The sequence below is a fragment of the Watersipora subatra genome, chromosome 3 (assembly GCF_963576615.1).
Source record: "Watersipora subatra chromosome 3, tzWatSuba1.1, whole genome shotgun sequence".
NCBI classification, from domain to species: Eukaryota; Metazoa; Bryozoa; class Gymnolaemata; order Cheilostomatida; family Watersiporidae; genus Watersipora; species Watersipora subatra.
The window spans coordinates 59,278,082-59,304,101 of record NC_088710.1 but is presented as its reverse complement, the minus strand read 5'-3'; the positions used below and the strand labels follow the sequence as shown (position 1 = coordinate 59,304,101).

General features: G+C 36.5%; 2 protein-coding genes across 2 annotated transcripts in view; both read left to right on the top strand.

Annotated features, from left to right (window-relative positions):
• LOC137390801 (dynein axonemal heavy chain 8-like) overlaps window positions 1–4,175 on the top strand; it is a 93,653-nt gene extending 89,478 nt beyond the window's left edge. The window contains exons 76-77 of the mRNA XM_068077118.1: window positions 1,683–1,853; window positions 3,832–4,175. Coding sequence (XP_067933219.1) covers window positions 1,683–1,853; window positions 3,832–4,121 — 461 coding nt within the window. The 3' untranslated portion in view covers window positions 4,122–4,175. The remainder of the gene's footprint in view (window positions 1–1,682; window positions 1,854–3,831) is intronic.
• Window positions 4,176–5,647: 1,472 nt separating this feature from the next.
• LOC137391326 (DNA-binding protein RFX6-like) lies at window positions 5,648–24,918 on the top strand. The gene is made up of 16 exons (XM_068077764.1): window positions 5,648–5,688; window positions 5,821–5,896; window positions 6,186–6,371; window positions 7,919–7,996; window positions 8,289–8,316; window positions 9,602–9,709; window positions 13,400–13,477; window positions 13,703–13,866; window positions 14,495–14,654; window positions 14,806–14,929; window positions 15,013–15,107; window positions 17,013–17,259; window positions 18,633–18,721; window positions 19,581–19,707; window positions 20,144–20,269; window positions 24,636–24,918. Exons 1-16 carry the CDS (start codon window positions 5,670–5,672, stop codon window positions 24,701–24,703), a joined length of 1,773 nt encoding a protein of 590 aa, XP_067933865.1. The 5' UTR covers window positions 5,648–5,669; the 3' UTR covers window positions 24,704–24,918.
• Window positions 24,919–26,020: the final 1,102 nt, after the last annotated feature.

Sequence of the window (26,020 nt, the reverse complement as noted above, 5' to 3'; positions counted from 1 at the left end):
CGGTTATTGTATTTTACATAGGTTAACTATTGATGAAGATTGTATTCGGTTATTGTATTTTACATAGGTTAACTATTGATAGAGATTGTATTCGGTTATTGTATTTTACGTAGGTTAACTATTGATAAAGATTGTATTCAGTTATTGTATTTTACGTAGGTTAACTATTGATAGAGATTGCATTCGGTTATTGTATTTTACGTAGGTTAACTATTGATAGAGATTGTATTCAGTTATTGTATTTTACGTAGGTTAACTATTGATAAAGATTGTATTCGGTTATTGTATTTTACATAGGTTAACTATTGATAGAGATTGTATTCGGTTATTGTATTTTACATAGGTTAACTATTGATAGAGATTGTATTCGGTTATTGTATTTTACGTAGGTTAACTATTGATAGAGATTGTATTCGGTTATTGTATTTTACATAGGTTAACTATTGATAGAGATTGTATTCAGTTATTGTATTTTACGTAGGTTAACTATTGATAGAGATTGCATTCGGTTATTGTATTTTACGTAGGTTAACTATTGATAGAGATTGTATTCAGTTATTGTATTTTACGTAGGTTAACTATTGATAAAGATTGTATTCGGTTATTGTATTTTACGTAGGTTAACTATTGATAGAGATTGTATTCGGTTATTGTATTTTACGTAGGTTAACTATTGATAGAGATTGTATTCGGTCATTGTATTTTACGTAGGTTAACTATTGATGAAGATTGTATTCGGTTATTGTATTTTACATAGGTTAACTATTGATAGAGATTGTATTCGGTTATTGTATTTTACATAGGTTAACTATTGATAAAGATTTTGGATCACAACTTTCAATAAAGCTGCAAGAGGCATGGGCACTGCCTCTGGCAATGAAGCCAGATCGATTCACTCGTTGCATACCATCGTATACTTCGCTCATCGCCAAAAGATGCGCACAGTCAAACCTCAACTTGCGATCATGTAATGCATGTATGAATTGCGTCAATATACAACATAAAATTTGAGAAAATAAGCGTTTTCCACCCAACATAATTTTCGACAGGCGACGTTAAAAGTTTTTTTAGACGTGGCAGTTCTGCGAGTAACGTAAAAAAACTAGTAAAAATTGAAAATAGAATGTAAAAATAATGAAATATATATATTTGTATATTTGGATATATTTGTCACTTGCTCCACCACTGCCCTACGTATTGCCAAGGCTACACTTCTAGTAACAATGAAAACCTTTTTTTAATTATTACATTGTACTGGTTTTTACATATGATTTAGGTTTTTACATGTAGTTTTTTAACCTGTTTTAATGAAGTATCGTTTTAATACTATATATAATTATTTGAAGTATTTATCATTTTTTTTATGCTCTGAAGCTAATTAATCAAAATACAATATACTTGCGTAATAATATCTGCTCCAACATATGACAGTTTTAACATACAAATGACATTCAGAACAAATAAACTTTGTATGTCAAGGTTAGACTATAATTCATCTATGACTGATACACTATTGGAATTTGTGCACTAAATGTATACACCATATGCGTACTCTCTATGAGCGCCCGTAATCATACCAGGCCTTTGTGCACTAAATGTATACACCATATGCGTACTCTCTATGAGTGCCCGTAATCATACCGGGCCTTTGTGAATAAATAGACTAATAAAATCTTTAATAGGACGACCCAAGTTATTCTGGATGACTGGCTTCTTCAATCCTCAAGGCTTCCTTACCGCTATGAGACAGGAAGTGACACGAGCTCATAAAGGTTGGGCGCTGGATAGTGTTACTTTGTATAATGATGTTACTAAGATGTATAAGGAAGACATACAGACAGCTCCTTTGGAAGGTAAACAATGTCTAATTCTATGATATGTTCAGCTATTCAAAGTGTGCCCATGCAGCTTGACTCATGACTTGACAAATTATCGATTTTAGTGCCAAGTTCATTGTGTACTATCTGCTGCTTCAATCAGCTGCTTCAATCAGCTGTTTGAATATACCTGCATGTATAGACAATAGCAAATATTTTATGTTATTGCATAATGCATGTGGCAATTAATACTGTGTTTTCATATTTTTATTTTCGGAACACGAAGAACTATAACAACGGTAATTAAAAGTAGTGTAATGTATTTGCTAATGTAAGTATGAATTATTTTTTATTTGAGTAATGTGAAAAAATTTATGCAGTTTTTGTTGCTATAATTCACTATTTACTCATTATTACATTATTAATTTTCACATATCGTTGAAGCTCGGTCTACAAAGTCTCATTATAGACCTCGAGATAAGATTATTAGTTTATTCGGCTTATTGCAGGTATCGCTCAAAATCCATTCTCATGCGTTAATTGCAGTCATCCAGAGAGTTGTTACAATGATTCAATGGTTTATATTAAAAAGCTGGTTTGTTTCATGGAAATAATCTATTCTACGTTTTCATACTGAGAAGTTTGCATTAAATGTGTGCATTAAATGTGTCACGATTGTTGCTAGTAGTCATTGTGCGAGTAGAAAGAACTTCAACATCTCTCACAATATTTTGCGGTACATTCAAAATGTCTATCTGTCCGTTATGATTTGTGTCTTTCTGTAAAAAATCTGTTGAAATACAAAACAAGCTACTGTAAACTGCTAGTCACATGCCAAGCAAAAAACAGGCAGATGACATAATCGAAGGGTCCTCATTAATTCTGTGTTGATTTTGTCAGCTGTACGAAAATTATAAATCCATTAATCTCCAGCATCACTACCGTCGGTTCTCCTCAAATACTGTTTTTGATTTGTTTCTCTATAACTACCTGACCTCATGTCTCTATAACTACCGGACTGTATTTCTTTATTACAACCTGACCTCATCTCTCTATAACTACCTGGTTTCATCTCTATAACTACCTGACCTCATCTCTCTATAACTACCTGACTTCATCTCTCTATAACTACCTGACTTCATCTCTCTATAACTACCTGACTTCATGTCTCTATAACTACCTGACTTCATCTCTCTATAACTACCTGACTTCATATCTCTATAACTACCTGACCTCATGTCTCTATGACTACCTGACTTCATCTCTCTATAACTACCTGACTTCATCTCTCTATAACTACCTGACTTCATCTCTTTATAACTACCTGACCTCATCTTTCTATAACTACCTGACTTCATCTCTCTATAACTACCTGACCTCATCTCTCTATAACTACCTGACCTCATCTCTCTATAACTACCTGACTTCATCTCTCTATAACTACCTGACTTCATCTCTCTATAACTACCTGACCTTATCTCTCTATATCTACCTGACCTTATCTGAGGCTTAGTTAGTGTACAGCTGAAGGTGTCCGTACTATGTACACGAGGCTCTGTTAGTGTAAAGTTGATTTTGTGTTATTACTACGTATGCGAAGTGAGCATAATGTCGGATCTAAGGGGAAAAAACAACTGTTTCTTAAAATTATTCATGACCCATATTAAATTGGAGTTGTATTCTCAATGTCTGCTTCTTTTTGTGGAATAAAAACTCCATAAGTTAAATATTTTTATGGCTTTTTGTATTGCCAAATATAGAAAAATATTTTTACAGAAACAGATAAACTTGCTTTTTACCAAACTAGGATATGTTAGCTTTCTGGGGCTTTTCATGTTGAACAGGGTGAAATACATAAAGTCTTAGAGGTTTTTTTTGTTGGTTGTTTTAAGTAGAATTTTACACACATGCGTACTTGTAATTTTAAAGGTATTTTATAGCATTAAATCGTAGTCTTGACTTTTAATTCTGGGTTCAATTACGTCTGTACGCAGCTCATAAGTTATTTTTGCAGGTGTCTATGTCTATGGCTTGTGTCTAGACGGTGCTGGCTGGGACAAGAAAAACATTCGATTGTGTGAGCCGACTCCTAAGGTGTTGTTTTGTGTGTTGCCTGTCGTGCATATGTATGCTGTGAATACGGGACCGTCTAAAGATGTCAGGCTTTATCAGTGTCCTGTGTACAAGAAGCCTTGTCGTACAGATCTGACCTACATCACATCCATATATCTGCGCACCAACTATAACCAGAGTCCAGACTACTGGATACTACGAGGCGTGGCAGCTCTCTGTGACATCAAATAAACATGTTTCTTCTTTAAGTTTACTTCAATTATTAATTTTAGTTTTTGCTTTGTTTCTGGGTATTTTATTTGGATGGAATACATGTGACACTAGTCATTAACACAGAGTTATCCACAAGTCATTAACACAGAGATATCCACAAGTTGTTAACATAAGCTATCTACAAGTCATTAACACAGAGTTATCCACAAGGCATTAACACAGAATTATCCACAAGTCATTAACACAGAGATATCCACAAGTTTTTAACACAAGCTATCCACAAGTCATTAACACAGAGTTATCCACAAGTCATTAACACAGAGTTATCCACAAGTCATTAACACAGAGTTATCCACAAGTCATTAACACAGAGTTATCCACAAGTTGTTAACACAAGCTATCCACAAGTTGTTAACACAAGCTATCCACAAGTCATTAACACAAGCTTTCCACAAGTTGTTAACACAGAGTTTATTCACTTGTTAAATGTTTAGACTTATTGTTCCTGTAACCTGTTGTTGTTTTCTACCGTCACTAGTCGTTGATTGGAGGATAAGGCCATCTAGTTGTCTGTATTTCAACTTCTATGAAAACTACATTTCCTTCAGCTGCATGTTTTAAACGCACAACTAGACATACTTCTATCTTTATGCAAAGGATCTCTCCTTTGCGTTTATATTAACTTTATATACTGTTCGATGCTCTATCTATAAACGTTATAGTATATACTAAAATATGCATACATTTCACGCAGTTTGTCATATAGGTTTGTATAAGAGTTTATTGACTGTCAAGTCAGGAAGACTATGCACTTGCGTGTGAGCACAGCAGGTGGTGAGGTGTTGCAGGTGTATATCATACAGCCATGCAAGCATTGAGTAATGACATGACAAGAAATGCAATTGAAATATTTTTATATATCTTTGCAAAACATATGGAAAGTAGGTCATGCTGTGGTATTAATAAATGTACCGAAAGAGCTAATCATCACAATATAATCTATTTCTTTTGTAAGCCATTTTTGTCTTCTCTCTTTTAATCAAATCTAATTATGTCTTTGACGGTCTGTAGCAACTGCAAACTAATCGGATAGCGTGTACTCACCAACTATGTAGGTGATAAGTTTAATGTTATATGAGCAAGGATGAAGAAGTGCATAGTTAACACAAACATGTGGTATCAAAGTGTGTAGGTCAGGTCTTCCAGCAAACAACCATTCAATCGTTTTGCCAGCAGGCTCAAAGTTAGAGTGCAAACAAGAAACTGGACTTATATTCTACTAACCTGATTTACTATATCTGTCCGTACTTTCTGTGTCTCCGCTATCTTGTATGAATCTTGAAAGGTCAGCTCCGCCATATACTCCTCATGCAGCTCTTTGGTTCCTGTTTACAGTGTTCACTCTATCAACTATTTCCTTTGGTTCTAGTGAGATTGTCTAAAGATTTTCATTGGCCTCTTGAGGCTGTTGACATAGAGAGAGATAAGCGCTGAGATGGTGTGTGGCTCAGTTTTGTGCGTGTCTTTGATGGCAGGACACGAACTGAAGCGGGTTTACTTTTCAAGATGAAATCAGACCAGACAGGTGGGACTTATACTACTACATCAGTACAAAAAATTAGAAGCATATTAGTGTAAAACCCCTAAATAGATATATTCAAAGCCTAGCAGAAGTCTATTTCAATGTTTATTGTTAGTGCCGTGTTTTGTTACACAGATGGCAAGACTGGGAGGAACAAGTCACGAAAGTCTAGCAGAGAGAAAAGGAAACAGTTGTCTTTAACTAACCAATGGTTAGTCTTTCCAGCTCTACCCGAATGTTATTCTATCTAGGATTAACCAGTCGTTTAAGCTTGTGTCATCATGCTTAGCATTTTAGCTATATAAATCTATACTCATCAATAACTCATAATTATTTTTTGCAGAGCTATATTGGTTTAAGAAACGAATCGTGAAATGGTATTAATGTAGATTTTTTTGCAAAATCCGGTACAATTTAATCGGTGATCCCATTTCATCAGCATTGAATCTTTATTCACATCTACATCCGTACCACACTGAAAGGTATGTTTGCTCTTGCAGGCTAGAGGAAAATTACTGTGTTTGTGATGGAGTGTGTATACCCCGCTGTGTCCTCTACTCACATTACATTGATTTTTGCCACACTCACAGTCTATCTCCAGCTTGTGCTGCTACCTTTGGCAAAGTCATTCGCCAGAAGTTTCCAAACATAACTACTAGACGTCTTGGCACACGCGGTCATTCTAAGTCAGTCAATATGCTCTTGCTATATATAGATAAACATAAATTATATGTATATATTATATTATACATAATATATATTATACATATAAAATATATATTATACATATAATATATACATGTATAATTTATATATATTTTATATATACTGCTAAAGTAATTATTTAGCAGATAAATACTTAAGTAAAGCTAATGCTCAACATGCAGTATGGAACTAAGTCTACAAAAGCTTTAAAGAATTGTTCGTAGTCAGCTTTCAGCTCTAGTATGAGCCATTCTCTAAATTATATAGAGGCCTATGAAAAAACTGTTTTCTTATCCCGGTTAACCTAAGTGGGTAGTAATGTGTACACATAGCTTGGGTCTTCTACCAAAGACCTGGGAGTTTGAGCACTCGCCTCAAGATTCAAGCCATTCACAATAGCCCACCTTTCCGCTACTCACTTCAGTTAATTTTTGCCAATATTTGGGCAGGCCCCATTTGGTGTGCAGGTGTTCTTGCTTCCAATGCCCAAAGGTTACCGAAATTACAATTGGTCTTACATTCTTGTTCAATGGTTTTTGAATTACAACTTTTCTGAGTGGGAGATATTTCGGTACGATTTTTTTTGCTGGTTATGTTGCAGTCATTGGGTACTGCTGTATATATACATGAATATATATACTCATATATACAATTTATATATATATTATTAAGAAAATTATTAATATCTGCATATAATATATTAATACTATATATACATGTACATATATATATATATATGATATTAATATATTATATATAGATATTAATAATAACAGCGAGCTATATTAATATCTAATATTAATAATGTTAGATATTAATATATATATATACATATAATATATATAAATCTCAGTGTTTGTTTTATTTTTTGCTTTTTTGTTAAAAAGTGTGTCTAGTTATAGCAATTTAAATCTAGCAATGAAGAATCCACACGACACTGGAAATTATCTTGGAACCTACATATCCAGAGACGGCAAACGTAACCATTAAGCTACATGGAATACAACGGATTAATTGGGCAAATAGTTTTTACACTGGTTAAGATGCTAACACTTAAGTGCTCGCTTTAAGCACTAGCACTCTTGACGTTACGCATAACGATTGTTAAGCTGGCCCTTGTTTGACAATCTCTGAGGATTGTTAGAGAGAATATATATGTGCTGGTGATATTGCAATATATATATATATCTATTTATATATTTCAATATCACTAGTAATAACTGTAGATCTAGAAAGAATTATTTCCAGCAAGACACAATATTTTTGTAATTTTGCACAGCGCAATTACCAAGATTTACAGCCCAATTCTTCTGAGCCTACAGCTATGTATTTCCCTTATTCCTCACATATTATCCACTTAATTAATTATTAATTTAGTTCACTATATTTTCGTTGGGCATTCATCTAGTATACATGTTTAAATATAATTTTATATGTTTATTCGTTTGTTCGCAGTGTTTGACTGCAATCTGTGCTGTTTCTTTTTTCCAAACTAAATTCATTTTATCAAAGATGCCTCAATCTGCAGGTACCATTACTATGGGATATGTATAAAAGAAACTAGCCCGTATTACCAATCTCTCTACTCTGGAGCGGGCCTTACCAGGTTAGTCCATTCTTATGTTAAACAGGTGCTGAGGCTATCTGTCTTATTTCTGATTTCATTTATTCATAATGAGCGTTCGAAAAAATAATTTAAATAGCTATTATTACAGTTGTCCCTGAATGAATCGTATCTAGGGTTTAACGTAGAGCGTCTGTATCAACTGCTGCTACATACTTGTAACAGATACCTTCACACAGAATTATTAGTCAGCTGCTGATTCGTTAAGCTGCTTATAAGGTAAGGGCCAGAGGGTCAAAGATAGTGAAATGTAACTTGGCAAATTTTTTTTTAGATTTTCTGGTTCCAAGTTTGTAAATGAGGTAAGTAGCTGTAAATATACATAGCTGTTATAACTTACCCTCTATAATAGTAACTAGGTGTTATAACTTACCCTCTATAGTAGCTAGATGTTATATCTTACTCTCTATAGTAGCTAGATGTTATAACTTACTCTCTATAGTAGCTAGATGTTATAACTTACTTTATATAGTAGCTAGCTGGTATAACTTACTTTATATAGTAGCTAGCTGGTATAACTTACTCTCTAAAGTAGCTAGATGTTATAACTTACTTTCTATAATAGCTAGCTCTTATAACTTACTCTCTATAGCAGCTAGCTTGTATAACTTACTTTTTATAGTAGCTAGCTGGTATAACTTACTTTCTATAGTAGCTAGATGTTATAACTTACTTGCTATAGTAGCTATAACGTAATGTAATCAAACTATAAACTATGCCCACAATTTTTATTTGCATTATTTCTATGATATCATTCAGTCTTTGAAACTTTCCAAAATGCATATCATAGAATGTCTTACATTATCAGAGAAAAGTTCATCTGAATAAACAATCAAGGATTCAGTCAAGTGTTTATCTACATAAACAAGTCACATACTTCTATATCGATGTGCCTTGTAAATGTATGTAACCTTCAAATGTAGATTGAAGGTTACACTTGTACACATTCAGCGGTACTCAGTGTATATTCAGTGTACTTAGTGCGTATTCACTGTCAACTTTTAACTTAAATTGTACACTATATATTTTATGGTGGCTTCACAAGTACACTTGTACACATTCAGCGGTACTCAGTGTATATTCTGTGTACTTAGTGCGTATTCACTGTCAACTCTAACTTAAATTGTACACTATATATTTTAGGGTGGCTTCACAAGTACACTTGTACACATTCAGCGGTACTCAGTGTATATTCTGTGTACTTAGTGCGTATTCACTGTCAACTCTAACTTAAATTGTACACTATATATTTTAGGGTGGCTTCACAAGTACACTTGTACACATTCAGCGGTACTCAGTGTATATTTTGTGTACTTAGTGCGTATTCACTGTCAACTTTTAACTTAAATTGTACACTATATATTTTAGGGTAGCTTCACAAGTACACTTGTACACATTCAGCGGTACTCAGTGTATATTCTGTGTACTTAGTGCGTATTCACTGTCAACTTTTAACTTAAATTGTACACTATATATTTTAGGGAGGCTTCACAAGTACACTTGTACACATTCAATGGTACCCAGTGTGTATTCTGTGTCCACATTCACTCTCAACTTTCAACTTAAATTGTAAACTATATATTTTAGGGTGGCTTCACAAGAAAATATATGTTATCCTCTAGGATTGGAACCCTGTTGCCAGACTTTTTTAGTCCTTACCATCTCAGCTTGCCAACCGGTGTGAATCCATCCAAGGTGAGTTCTCTCTGTTTGTAATAGTATTTTCAGTGTTTCGCTTTGCTGTTTACATCGACCTTTTACATCAGATTCAAACCAGTCGCTGCCTCGATACATTATGTTTCCGTGGGGCATAATCACACCGGCGCTTCGGTTCATGGAGAGGAGGAACTTCCTCAACCTTTCTTATATTTCGTTGTCTATAGTGAGACAAGCTTTATCAGGAAACATTTTACCTTTTGTCAATATATTGTCAAATCCTATAATTTAGCTGTAAAATATTAACAAACACTGCTATTAAAAATCGTATTTTGACAAAATGGTAAAAATAGTAGTTGGTAGAGGCTGATAAGTAGTATGATATGGTGTCTATTGCAGTATGAATTGTAGCATCATACTGTTCTATTGGAATTATAGTTCTTTGCATATATCATTAGTACGATGACTCGGGCTTTATTCAAGTCAATAGTTGGGATGATGGTAACTAACATTAGTACAGCTTCCAAAATATGTACGACATCAAAGATTTATTCGCCCTGGTATTTGTTATTTTATCTTCTTCGAGTTGCCTTGTTCTATAATCTATAAAACATGCTAACATACATAAGATAAAATAATTGGTTGGTTTAGTTGATACAGTAAGATATGTTAATTTATTGATTTTAGTTTGTAATCGTTGTCACGTCTGTAGCGCTGCTAGTCCAGAAATGTACATTAATTTATGATTGATACTGGTAAGTTTTATATAAATATTGATCTATAGAAGCGTGGGTGGTGACAAGGGTGGGGTTGTGACACTGTTGGCTGTGTGAGCGAGAGGCAGTCATGTTATAAATTGCTGTTACTCGCTGTTGGCTTTATGTCAAATGTAGATGGTATATAGACATCATACTCATCAAACGAGGGATTGCAGACGACAAGCTGGTATATAATTAATCATGAGAAGTTAACAACTGCCATCAACATAGTTTTAGTTTATATTAGCAGTTTGCTGCAAGAAGAGATTCATCCCAAAGCGTTCTTTAGGCTAAAACTTCAATAATTTATAGATGTCTCTGTTAGGGGACCGCTCCTAGACCCCTTCTCTCCTCCTTATTGTTTGATTGCAAATGTGTAGGATTAGCTAAACACAGTAGCCATTTTTTTCTTGATGCGTCACTCAGCATTTATTGCTTTCATTTAAAGTGGGTTATCGAATAAACACTCTATATTCTGTTTATTTTGCTGCCGAAATTAAATATATTATCTTTGCTGGATAAGAAATTCAAATAGGGGCTATTCTGTCTGCAGTGCCTTATCAAACTGAACGGCATTAGTGCACACACGAAGAGCGTCGCGTGAGATTGTTCCTCCCACGATAATCTCACTATTATTGCATTTCTCGTGATAAGACTATTTTTTTTTAATTTTCAATGATATCTGCTATGACAACGCATGGGCTTAATCTTTTTATAGTTTTGACACTAGCATGCTTAGTCGTATATTAATCTGATCTAGAAATGGTTATTTAGGTCATTTGTCAAGTTAGATTATATGTGCGCTTAGGTTTGCGGACTCACAATTTTTACCTGCGTAACTCTGTCATGACTTCTACCTGCGTAACTATGTCATGACTTCTACCAGCGTAACTCTGTCATGACTTCTACCTGCATAACTTTGTCATGACTTCTACCTGCGTAACTATGTCATGACTTCTACCTGCGTAACTATGTCATGACTTCTACCTGCGTAACTATGTCATGACTTCTACCTGCGTAACTATGGCATGACTTCTACCTGCGTAACTATGTCATGACTTTTCGTTTCAAATTCACTAATCATAATATTTTAGTGTTCTGTGAGCTGTATGATATAATTGGGATAAAAATATGCATTGTACTAGTCATTAGGAATTCAGCTTCTCTTTGATCAGATCTGTATAAACACTGTTAGTATTATGTTAGCACAGTTTTTAAAAAAGGAACATATTTATCAAGTTGCCAAGTTTTGGCTAAAGTTTATTCATCGCTAACAAAATTTTCTCTTTGTAAATGTTTTAAAAACAGTCAATAATTTTTGCAAGAGGTTTCTTTCATTTGCTCAAGTTTAAATAAAAGGCCAGTTCAAGATCAGACCCTTTTTCGTTGGCTCGTTTTTTGTGTAATTGTTGATGTCTGATAAGGAACCAACGTGGTAATCAACAATGGTAGTAGTTAAAAGCAGCAATAGCAGCAAAGGCATCTTTAATTTTCTCTGTTACTGTTTTGTTTCTTTTGTTAGGTACCATTCGACGTATTGTCTGACTAGTGGAGGGCTAAGTTATCACTACAGAGCATAACTACATAAACGTCTAGCTTGTGCAATACATCCCTTTTATGTCTGATTTTGCTGTCTTGTCTTAAGCAAATGTCAGACACTTCAAAGCCCTGATTTATTGTGTTTGTTTGATAAGAAGGGAAAGCACTCAGCTGTAGGTGCAAGAGATCGCTCAGCAAGTCAATTGCTCTTGTTTGTTCTTGATTTCACTCTAATCATTAGCGGCCCATAAAACTATCATTACTCCACTTGAAAAGATGAAATGATGAGAGGCGGGTTTTCTTCAATGATAAGAGCGTGTTTGTAGCTCATTCCATCGCCTCTATCATGCTGCTCCGACTGATGTGTCTATGTTATCGTTACTGCACCAGTATGCTAGGCCTTTTTCAGCTGGGCAGAGAAGTTCTACATTGTGTATTTATTGTTAAACAGCAGTCACCAATTGTCACGTGTGACCAATCAATGATAGTCAGCCATTCTGAGATGTTAGATAATATTTTCAAGTTAGTCATCTCTGGGATGGATGGCACTGTTTTAAGTTTGGTTTGTGTTACTCCAAGTTGGGATGGCTGTGCTTTGCATTGTGGAGCTCGTTCATAAGCAAGTTTTAAGGCTTCCACCATTATGAATTTTAATTCATGAAAACAGTTCTTTGGTAATCGATTGCAAGAAAACTCAAGATTTGTTGCTAGATATATGGCTGACTGGCTGTAGGCATTCTATGCTGCCTGAGAGAAGAATAAGACTTTTGTTAATTCCGTCTGCCAGTAACCATGTTATATAAATAGATGCGTAATTGTTGCACCTTAGCCAAACTGTTGCTGGTGCACTGCACTGGCAAAATAACCTACTAACTATATAATACTCTTCCTCTTTATTCAGTACTTTAAAGTTAAGTTACTAAAAGCAGCAAAGCAGTGTCAAAAATATATTTGCCTTTAAATCTATGATGCTTTTGTTGGGCTGTTGATGCTGCCTGCTGTGGTTGCAATTACTTTGCACTGCATTATTGACCACTACCAGCTACAGAAATAACTACTATCCGCTACCTTAGTGGCGTGTGTCTCCTATATCAGTGACTAAGGTCATATCTGAAGCTGTCCACTTATAAAATCACACAAACAGTGATAATGCTAGACATATAAATTATTCAGATGCACTGGTTGACTTGTGGTGAATCTTTTGATGTTTAACTCTCCATGAGCTTTACAGTTACTATATGAGATGAAACAAATACCTAAAGTTGTTTAGGCCAGCTTACATGTTTAGAGTTGTCTACTCTCTTTAGCTTTCTATTTTTTCATCTACTTCTTCAATATTTTGTTATGTTGCATTGTTTTTTTTTCTCTTTCTCTGATGGTCCTTAGTCATAACTATATGATATTTGTATATATAGCTGCGCTATCATTGTAGTTGGAAACTTTCCTGGTTATGTACAGAACTCACTGTCAGTACATCCTGGACACAATAATTGCAGTTCACTTTTTGGAGGTAAGCTGCTTGTCCTTGACCCTGTGTGACTGTCATAACCAGCATTTAGTTTATGATTAGCAAACTTGTCCAAGTATAATCATGTCAGAGCTTGTAAAATGGCTCAGCTTATTTCTAACTTTAAAAAATGCTTGAATTATTACATGAGCAGCCCGCGTGTGCCATAATCCTGGTCACTAAATATGTCTGTGGAAACTAAATTATCACTCTATGCTCTCTGCACAGCTTCCGAGTCTGCTGCTGCATTTCTGGCAAGAGATACCTGAGCACATGCTGCCACTGCTAGAGCAGCCAATCGTAGTGAGTCTGATCAAGCACTGTGACACTATTCTATACAGCACCATTGTTGATGTCCTCCTTCCTTCTTCTATGCAGGAAGTCTCAGATAGGTTCGTTTCATTGGTTCTTCTGCCTTACATCCAACTAACGCTGTAGTTCAGCAGGTAGTAATTTTATTATCGCTAAGAAAGGTAAGCGCTTATATTTTTACATGATTTTTTAATGTACACTTTCAAATTGGTCATCTAAAACCCTTCTTGTAAGTCATTGGTCTACACGTCTGCTATTCCATGGCTGGTTTTCCAGTAGGTTAGAACTCAGTGGGATAATATTTATTGTTCTAATGCCTTTATTCTAGGTCTCTTTTGCTGCTTTGCCAATATTAGAAGCTTGTTGAGATATGATGTGAGTGCAGAGAGTATATACATCATTTAGTTATACCGCAAGCAATACCTGCGCAAAGTTATAAGTTATAATTTTCAGGGTTGTCTTCTCGTGTGAGTTGCTCATTCTAAAATATGTCTGCAACGCTGCCGCTCTATCGCTTTGAGATTATTATCTAATTGTGACTGCACATTCTTGCATTATTATAACACGCGCTGTTTGACAGTTACATCCGCATGCACAAAACTGGCTTCATTTGACAATTGGTTTGGATAAGATACATATCCTTTGTTTGCAGGTGCGCAGAAGCTCACTCAACTATTGACATACACTGCTTCCTATCTCCTTTTGTAGCCTTCTTTTAGATGTTCAAAAGTTGGCAAATAGTTGGCAAGCTTGGACTAGCCAATCCCTAGCTGTCTTGTCTCTGCCCATTATCAGAGGGAAGCTGGAAGCTGCCCGAGTATTCACTGATACTCTTAGAAGACAAGCTACATTTTTACATTTAGTGCAGGTATTCTGAGCTTAGCCAGAGTCTGGCGCTTTAGCTATGAATTACTGTGACACTTTTACCTCCTCCTTTCCACTGCTCCATTTCATTATTGTACGTTGCTAATGTTGCACTCTAGAGCTGTGTTATCATGCATACTCTTTCCTATTTCCAGATGGTACGACCGATTCTTTATGACTCTCTGATGGTTAACCAGATAGTGCTAGATGTCAACTCAATCCAATTGGTCACTTCTTTTGAAAACCAGCAAGGCCAGCAGAGTCAGCAGGACGGCGACTGTAAGTGCCTAAATTTTGAGTTTTTGCTTGAGTTCTTTGCAATTTTACATGGTATACGTAATAAAGCAAATTGTTTCTTCCAGTTCTTGGGCAGTTAAAGGAAGTATTGCATAGACAAGCTACAGTGGAAGCTTTTATGGAGTGGCTAGACGCAAGTATTAGCCAAAGAGTCATTAAGGTAAATATAATAAGTACGCAACAAAGGAATGTAGATTAAAAATTTACTCATTGTCTCTATATCGCCTCTATATCATCTTTATGTCGTCTCTATATCATCTTTATGTCGTCTCTATATCGTCTCTGAATCGCCTCAATATCATTTCTATATCGTTTCTATATCGCCGTCATATCGTCTCTATATCACCTCCATATCGTTGCGATATCGTCGCTATATCGTCTCCATATCATCTCCATATCGTCTCTATATCGCCTTTATATCATTTTGATATGGTCTCTATATCGCCTCTATATCGCCTCTATAACACCTCTATATCGTCACTATTATTACTTCTATATCGTCTCTATATCGTCTCCATATCGTTTCTATATTGCCTCTATATTGCTGCTATATCACCTCTATATCGCCTCTATATCGCCCCTTTATCATCACTATATCGTCTCTATATCATCACTCTATCGTCACTATTATCACCTCTATATAGCCTCTATATCACCTCTATATAGTTCTAAATCACTTCTATATCGCCTTCATATCGTCTCTATATCACCTCCATATCGTTGCGATATCGTCGCTATATCGTCTCCATATCATCTCCATATCGCTTCTATATCGCCTTTATATCATCTCTATATCGTCTCTATATCGTCTTTATATCGTCACTATATTGCATTAGTCATAGCTAACTAAAAACTGAAGTCAATGTTTGCTCTTGCTGCACAATAGCTCGAAGGGTAATATCTTAAATCAAACGTCATACCACAGATCAAAGGTCATACCTTAGGTTAAAGTCATACTTAGATTAAAAGTCATACCTTACATTAAAGACCATACCTAAATCAACAGGGTCGTACTCTAGATCAAAGGTCATACCTTGGACCAAAGGCCATATCATTGAACCAATGGTACAGCCTTTAAACCAGTGGCATGTACTGCCACTCTATTTCAACATATTTTCCGTATTGTTTGCATCCTAAGGATTGGCCATGTTGACCAGGAGCTAATTGCACCGATGATCAGTCTATGGAGACACGTAGTTTGATGGAACATGCCAACACATAACCAATAGGGCTTTTTAGATAGTACTGTACAGTATTTACCAATTAACTTACGTGACCTATTCAACTATTTCAAATATTAATAAGAGGCGCAATATAGACCCTTCTCATTGGTCTGATGAGGCTAGTTATGATCTAGACTCATTCATCAGCATCTGATCAGAGAGTCGTCAGCACCTGATCAGAGAACTGGGCTAGATGGCTAGGAAGTAGTTAGAGGAATGAAAGTCAACGGCTGAACAGACATACATGTAAATGTTGCCGTGACAACAAATGGTTATAGTAGTAATCACTAGGCAGTTATTGTTCTTTTAAACTTTAGCGGCTATCAAATTGTGTAATATTGCTGTGTGTTACAGTTCGTGTTATCATAAAATTATTTTAGAATTTTATGAATTTACAGTAATCAGGGTTTAGTACAATTTTACTAAGTCCCTCCTACCTGTTAGCTGTTAGTGGCAGGAACAACTTTAGTATGTAGTTTTATGCAATTCATACGACACATGTTGTAGGCTTGCTACTATTTAGTTGGTATTATAAAACAGCAGATTAAAGAACACCTATGATTCTTTAACAAAAATAATTAATAATCAAATAAAAAATTCCCGCCTTTCGCGTGTGTCTGACAAAAGATAATCAGGGAAGCATCTGGTTCTTCTAGCAGCTGTCCCGCAATAAAGATGCTGTCGACTGCTCTGCAAATATGGTCAGACCTTGACATTACTAGCCAGACCACAGCCACCATCTTAGCATTTACAATGGTGGCAGCAGCAGGCTCACAGTATTGTACCAGTCTCATTGGCCTGCATTTCTGCAGCCTTATGTTATCTATAGTCGGTTGTTGTAGGCTTGCAATGACAACAAGAAGCTTTTCAGGATGAAGGCTCATACATTCCTAATGAGTTGGTCAAAATTTGGGGAAGAGTTCATGCAAGCTGCGAATGCAGAAAGGGTTGCTAGCAGCACGTCTCTCAAATTGATCAAGCTTTTGCTCGATGAGTATGTCATGGTGGTCATTGAATCACACATACAGGAGCAGACGTTTCAAGAGCAGCTGTGTGAAATGCAGCAAATTATAAACATGGGACAGCATGGTAAGTCTGGTTAACTGAGAGCCATCCATATTTGATGTGAGAATCGATGGTTGGGATGGTTGGTAATAGGACTGAGTGGTTAAGATGGTTGGTGTGGGACTCAGTTGTTAGGATGGATGGTGTGGGACTCAGTGGTTAGGATGGTTGGTGTGGGACTTATTGGTTAGGATGGCTGTTGTAGGACTCAGTTGTTAGGATGGCTGGTGTGGGACTCAGTGGTTAGGATGGCTGGTGTAGGACTCAGTTGTTAGAATGGTTGGTGTGGAACTCAGTGGTTAGGATGGTTGGTGTGGAACTCAGTTGTTAGGATGGCTGGTGTGGGGCTCAGTTGTTAGGATGGCTGGTGTAGGACTCAGTGGTTAGGATGGTTGGTGTGGGACTCAGTGGTTAGGATGGCTGGTGTGGGACTCAGTTGTTAGGATGGTTGGTGTGGGACTCAGTGGTTAGGATGGTTGGTGTAGGACTCAGTTGTTAGGATGGCTGGTGTGGGGCTCAGTTGTTAGGATGGCTGGTGTGGGACTCAGTTGTTAGGATGGTTTGTGTGGGACTCCGTGGTTAGGATGGATGGGGTGGGACTCAGTTGTTAGGATGACTGGTGTGGGGCTCAGTGGTTAGGATGGCTGGTGTGGGACTCTGTGGTTAGGATGGCTGGTGTGGGACTCAGTTGTTAGGATGGCTGGTGTGGGACTCAGTGGTTAGGATGGTTGGTGTGGGACTCAGTTGTTAGGATGGTTGGTGTGGGACTCGGTGGTTAGGATGGTTGGTGTAGGACTCAGTGGTTAGGATGGATGGTGTGGCACTCAGTGGTTAGGATGGTTGGTGTGGGACTCCGTGGTTAGGATGGCTGGTGTGGGACTCTGTGGTTAGGATGGATGGTGTAGGACTCAGTGGTTAGGATGGATGGTGTGGGACTCAGTTGTTAGGATTTGCTGGTGTGGGACTCTGTGGTTAGGATGGCTGGTGTGGGACTCAGTTGTTAGGATGGCTGGTGTGGGACTCAGTGGTTAGGATGGTTGGTGTGGGACTCAGTTGTTAGGATGGTTGGTGTGGGACTCTGTGGTTACGATGGTTGGTGTAGGACTCAGTGGTTAGGATGGATGGTGTGGGACTCAGTTGTTAGGATTTGCTGGTGTGGGACTCTGTGGTTAGGATGGCTGGTGTGGGACTCAGTTGTTAGGATGGCTGGTGTGAGACTTAGTTGTTAGGATGGCTGGTGTAGGACTCAGTGGTTAGGATGGCTGGTGTGGGACTCTGTGGTTAGGATGGTTGGTGTGGAACTCAGTTGTTAGGAAGGTTGGTGGAGGACTCAGTTGTTAGGATGGCTGATGTAGGACTCCACCACTATCTGGTTTAACTGAACTACACTATTGCAGCTGGAGCCAAACCACCTGTGCAATTCTCCAATTTTTGCTGTGGCAGCCCTATCTCAAGACACTCACAAGAACTTGACCCTGCATGTCAGGTAATGTCAAAATTATTGCATCCCAGCTTGCTAAATTATTGTATACTTGGTTCCTTTGCTTTAAATGAAATATTCAAGCATCCCATTCAGGCAGAACTTTGTGGCAAAAGGTAAGTAACTCAGCTACCTTTGTTGTAAGAAATAAAAAATCTACTTAATATAATAGTTGGAGATAACAAATTTACTTACACCCCTGAAAGAAGATAAGTAGAACAAAGAACTTTTTCTATGCTTTGCTTAAGGAATGCGGTGATGAGTTGCGCAAGCCAAGTTGAGATCTTAGCAATAAGGGTTTCCGCGAAATTGTAACTCTGTGTTTTCGTTCAACATTTCATTATTGTACTATCTGCACTCATTACATAGAGGTAATTATTACGAATCACTCGAGCGGTGTTATAGTCGGTGTTTAGTTAAGATGCTCGAGTAACTTTATGTAGCGCCGCCATCTTTATAGAAAGGTGTTGAGGCTACATGTAGATCTCCAAAAAATGATCTACTATAACTACATTGTTTGTCACTTGAAGAGTTCTGTTACAGCTGATTACTTGAAGTGAAATGAAGAAAATTCCAGTTCAGAAAATCTTTAAATGGACACTTGAATGCACGTTTTTCTAACAGTTTGTTTGAGTGTGATTATTAAGTTTGATTATCAATAAGTGCTCACAGGTTACTTCAGCTGGTCAAGTTAGCTCCAGGCAAATCGTTTCTCTTATCGTCTGCGCCTTCAGCCGGACTTCCTTGCTTGTTACAGTAGGGTTAGTGGTTCTGCAAGGTCATTGTACATATGCGTAAGTGAGGTTGTTTATATGATGCACTGGTGTGATTCCTTATTATTTGCTGAGTCATGCTATGATTGCAGAGTTCTTTAAGAAAGCACGGGCTAAACTATCAGACATTTTCAAACTTTGGCACTTCAGTCAGCCATCAGAATTCATGCAAATACGCCCCCTATCAAGAAGCATGGGGCTCTGCTTATCCTATCAATGGTGAGCTTGGTGTGACATCATACAATACACCTGGCTGATGCCTCATAGAGTTTCTGAGATGAATAATGTTTTTTACTCCTATTTTGAATGAGACAAACATTATGAACAACTTATTGTTGCGAGACGCATGAACAAAGATATGCCATACTCACTAGACTACTAGAGAAATATTTTAAACAAGTGTGCTAGCAACATAATGCATTGCGTATACCTTTCATTTTATTGTAATCATTTTTGCAAAAGGTTGAAATATAATCAATTTTCTTTTGGTGTGACAGCAAACATTCTAGCATCATTTATCATCACATCTCATATGTGCTAATCATATGATGCATTGCAGCTGCTGCTTATTTGTGGAATCAAAGTTTAATATTTTTTCGTCCAAGCATTGTTAGAATTTTGGCACAATCTTTGATAACTACATTTTTGTTGATAGAAATTACAATGGCTTGGCAACCCCCCATCCCACAAGACCATCAGGCTTACCTCAACTATGGTACAAAGGAAACGATGTCCTACTCGTGTGCTCAACAACCGGTGCATCCAGATTTTAAGCATCAGGGTAAGATTTATCTTTTAGCATGGTTTTACCATAGAATTATGTCCCCCTAGAGTGATAACAACACAAGCATTTCTGGTGCCAACAAGGAGCGTTTTGGCCACGCCCCTTTTTTGTGCTAGTCAATCGTAGTGATTGACTAGATTAATAACATCAGCCATGAGAATGGTTAAACAAGGATCATGAATTTCCACAATTAAGATAGTAATTAATGCTCATATTAAAGAAACGATGATTATAGTTTATTACTCTAATATATGCTTATTATTTAAAGCAATTCCATACCTACATGACTTGCAAAGGCACTGAACAGATAGTGTTAAGTAAGTGAGTTAATGCAACTCATAGATAAAATAGATGGTCATACTGGGGTTGTATTACATTAGTGTGATGGGAAACTAATCGACTGCCATCAACTAAGAGCTGTACTACCCGGCGTTGTCCGAGTAATAAAAAAGTCTTTGGACCGAAAATTTATTTTTATATAACATTTATGATTCTAACTTTTAAACTTCATATCATGAGAAAATATTTTTAAGCAGTTCAAATGAATTAAGAGAAAAAAGAAAACAACTGTAAATGTTTTCAAGCTTTTTCAAACAACTACAACTTTTAAATTTCATATCATGAAAGAAGTGTTTTGTTGAAATAAATTAGGAAGAAAAATAAAACTGCAAATGTGTTTAAATGTAAATGTGAAATCATTAGCAAGTAATGGCTAAATATAATCTGTTTAGCTACGATTACAATAAAAAATTATTTAATAAATAAAGCAATAAAAAAGTCTATTTTATTTTTACATAATTATAATTTAGTACAATTAAGTATAATTTATTTTTATTTAACATATAACAACATTTGCCACTCTAACTTTCAAACTTTTTACTTGCTTACATCAAGCCAGAGCCGTATAGTTTCACAGAGTCCCGCGACCAACAGAAGCATATGCGGGAGCTCGCTCGATTCAAAACAAACAGGCCATGCTTACTATTTTTATATAAGTTATAATGGAGAGGCCGCAACATTAATCAACAAAAACTACTCCCATTAGCAGTCGCTTTAAAATTGATTGTTGTATCATGAATCATTTGAAAGAAAACAAAATTCCCTACAAGAAGCTACTAATAACGTTTTTGTAAAAACGTAAAGTACATGCAAAAAAGAGCGGTATTGAAAGCGAGGTATGAATATTCCATTAGAGATCAGTATGTCGATTGGGTTTGTTTGGAATCGGACGTTTTTGTTTCCGATTTTGGTCACGAGACTTTGTAAAGCTATATGACTCTGACAGTACAGAGATGTATAACTTCACAGAGTTTCGCTGCTAACGGATGCGTATATCGGAGCTCGCACGGCTCCAAACAAACAAGCCGCGACCACTATTGTTTTATATAAGTTATGATGGAGAGGCCACCACACTAACCAACAAAAATTACTCCCCTTGGCAGTCGCTCTGAAATTGACTGTTGTATTATGCACTATTTGAAGAAGGACAAAATTTCCTACAAGAAACTACAAATGATTTTTTGTAATAAAGTGAAGTAAATGCAAAAGAGTGAGATGTTGAGAGCGAGGTAAGAATATTCCATTAGAGATCAGTGTGTCAATCGGGTTTGTTTGGAATCAAGCGCTTTTGTTTCCGGTTTTTGGTCACGGGATTCTGTGAAACTATACGGCACTGCATCAAGCAAGGAAGTCCACTAACTAGTAGACATCTTTGCTTCAAGTTAGTCTATGTATTTGATTGATATGTATTGAAATCTAATATTACATGCAAGGGCTGTTTGTGGACTGTGGTGTCAATGAATCACTCTATCACCATACAATGTCAACACTTTCAGTTGATGACAGTCGATTAGCTTCCCATCACACCAATGTAATACAATCCCAGTATGACTATCTATCTTATCTATGAGTAACAGATTGCATTAACTCACTTAACACTAGCTATTCAGTGCCTTTGCAAGCCATGTAGGTATTGAATTGCTTTAAATAATAAGCATATATTAGAGTAATAAACTATAATCATCATTTTTTTAATATGAGCAATAATTACTATCTTAACTGTGGAACTTCATGATCATTGTTTAACCCATAGATATATAAACCTAGATTGGCCAATAGGGAAAAAGCCTGTCAGACTTAAATAGCATGACGTTACGTCATTGTATTGTACCTAATGCTTGACTGCACTGTTGTTTACAATGGAGCTAATGAGGAGAAGGTGACAAAATCACATTTATTTTCACATAAAACCTTTTTGGATACATAATCCAGTGAACCAAAGCGATTCTGTGATAATATCTAATAACAACCACAGATTAAAACTATAAAAGTTATGAAATGTTGCACAAAAATCATGAGCCATCGGGCTTTATTTGCCACCCCCTCTCCTATCCCCCATCTCTCTTTTCTCCTTCCCCTTCTCTTAAGAAGAAGGGGGAAGGGGAAAAGAGAGAAGGGGGAAAGGAGAGGGCGAGGCAAATAACCCACCCACCCGAAGAGCCAGACCCTTGCTAGGTAAAAGACTAATATCATGCTGAACTAAACATGACTAAATATGATGAGCCTGTGAAGTTTTGATCTGATCAAGGAAGTGGAATCAGTGGCTTTCTTAGCTAAAGCTGGAATGAGACCAAGGAATGCAGGATCGGGCCAGACTTAGGGTCAGCAATGAGGGTCAAGATCGAGTCGGACCGGATCAGCATGCGAGATTTTTTTATTCATTTAAGGTTAAGAGATAGTTTTATTACAGCCTAATGTTGTGACATCAATAACCTAAGATATAAGAACCCATTATCACATCAATCATTATATTTTGTGGCTTGGTTTATAGATGCAATTTATAATTTATGGCTAGACATTGGTGGATCAATGCTATTCAATGGGTGATAGATTAATGGCATGATTTGGCTAGTGTTTTTATTACAGATTTTATTTTCAACTGCTATTATAATCAACAAGAAGAGATTAGTTAAGAAATACTTTGCAAATATAGAAATGGATAACCCAGCATAGTGGAAAGCAAAAATCCATCGCTTCATTTCACTTCACATAAATTTTCTGGATTGAAGGTTCTTAGACACGCTTTTAAGTTCCTCAGGATGCCTCCGTTGTAAATGCCTCAATAGTATTGAGGTGGACCCTTCTTTGTAACTTAACTTGCTTTCGCATATTGTACAAATAACTTAGTATTTCCCCTTCTTGACTGGCTTCTTCATGAACTCCCAGACCACTGACATGTTGATTTGCAACATCTCCTTTCCCTCTTCTCTCTTTTCCCCTTCCCACTTCTTCTTGGGAGAAGAGGAAAGGCGAAAAGAGAGAAGGGGGATAGGAGAGGGGGTGGCAAACAAAGCCCTGATGGCTCATGATTTGTGTGCAACATTTCATAACTTTTATAATTTTAATCTATGGTGGTTATCAGATATTATCACAAAATTGCCTTGGCTTACTGGATTATGTATCCAAGAAGGTTTTTATGTGAAAATAAATGTGATTTTGTCACCTTCTCCTCATTAGCTCCATTGTAAACAACAGTGCAGCCAAGCATTAGGTACAATACAATGACGTAACGTCATGCTATTTAAGTCTGACAAGGCAACCAATGGGAATAGCTATTATTGGCCAATCTAGGTTTATATACCCTAGGACACTTATGAATTTGCCTCATCTAACTTTCGCGTTTTCGCGGAGTCATCCTCTCGCAAAAATTTCATGTGCGAAACTAAACTATCATAACGAACGAGCGAAAATGCGAAATTAAATAGCTTTGTTCATTGATAGAATGATAGTCCAAGAAACAAATGGCAGCAAGCGATCAAATTGCATTATCGACCTTGCCCACACCATTCTACCTGCGGTTCACAATTACAAACTAGTCGCAAATTGAAATTTTTTTTTATCGGTGAACTGAACCTGAGGAATCTAATTATGTTTGTCCACTGCATTTATTTTCACATCACTATATTTTCGCACTCATCAGAGCTGCGAAATTAAGTTGCAGCGAAATTTTACTCTGTATGCTAATCACGAAACTAAATACTAGCGAAATATAAGTGTCGTAGAGTATCTATGGTTTAACCATTTTCATGGCTGATGTTATTGATCTAGTCAATCACTACGACTGACTAGCACAAAAAAAGGGGCATGGCCTAAACGCTCCTTGTTGGCACCGGAAACGCTCGTGTTGTTGAAGGCACTGTTATCACTCTAGGGGGAGATAACTCTATGGTTTTTACTTCCAGCTGTAGCTTTTAGACGTTGCTCCTGTACAGTGATGACTCAGCAATAATGGGTTACTAGTAATATTGTGGTATTCTTGTTGATATGACTGAAAATTTTTTATTGGCGCTTTATATTTTTGCAGGTTACCCTTTTGCTTCAACTGATGAGCCAACTCAGCACCTGCCATCTATCGGTCATGTTCTATATTAACGTTTTTTATAGAATTAATGCTAGACAGGTTTTGTCATTAGAATATCCTATGAAGTTTGCTGGGTTAGTAATTTTTGTGGATATCATTTTTCTGGTATGTTACCAAGACTATTGTTCCATGTTTTTTGCAACTTTTAATTAAAGCAGCCTAAATCATTATGAACTCATTTTACTACTAATTATTTACTTTTTTCCAAGGTATATTTATTTAATATATTTTACTGCAGTGAAACTGTTACATATTAGCAACACCTCTTTTAGATAAGTATTAAGATTTGTCCTCTCCTATCATTAACCACCTGTAATATATTATTTCCTTGAATCTATGCACTGCAGCCTATTATATTTCTCACTATCATCCGTCGAATTATATTGAATTGGTAATTTAACAAGCAGCTCTGTCAACAATAGCCATTGGCATTATATATACGCATATAACCTTAAATATTGTCAATATAACAAACCATTTCTAACATTAAAGGCTAGCAGCATGCTTTGTGATGTCCAGGATTTCCTTCATTTTTAGTCTGTTAATTAGCAGGTGGCTGCTCAAGAGGCTGCTTCTAAGGAAACGGGAATTTTCACACAGAGTATTTTTTAGCAATCTGGAAGAAGACATGGAGGATACGAGTGTGAAGTTTTGATGAACGCAGCCAAAAAATGTGAAAACGCATATAGCGTTCACGCAAACTACCAGACACAGACACACACGCGAACACACACGCGGACACACATGCAGACACAAAATGATCAAGTGGTATTTATTAATACAGACGTCTATTCTAATACCTCGTTACTTCTCAATCCGCTTCCTATCAGTCAGCTCCTTCGCGATCTGCAAGATTTATTATTAGTTTAGCGTACTATATTCTGTTTTTGATAACTAATATGGCACTCCAAAAGTGCTGCTAACAAACACCAAATCTTTATTACTCTTTGCGAAGTAAGCTTGAAATGCTCTACACTCTTTTTTGTTACGTCTAAACATTTCTTTACCAGGTTATTTTGCGACGCCGTTTGTATTTTACACACAGAAAGCTTGAGGTATATCGATATCAAAATTGAATGTAAAAAGAAACTAGTTAAACTAGATATGTCTGGCCAACTCAAATTTTTATTTTCATTGGTGTCGACTTCCTTTGTCTTTCACACCTGCGAGTTACCATGAGCTCTTCAGAGAAACTACATCTACTAGTTTAATGCTACGGAATATGAATAGCCTTCACAGGTTTCAAACAAAAAGTTCAATCTTAGCCTAGTGTTACAATAATCATCAATGAGGATTGGCGATTCAAGTCGAGAGAATGTGCAAAATAT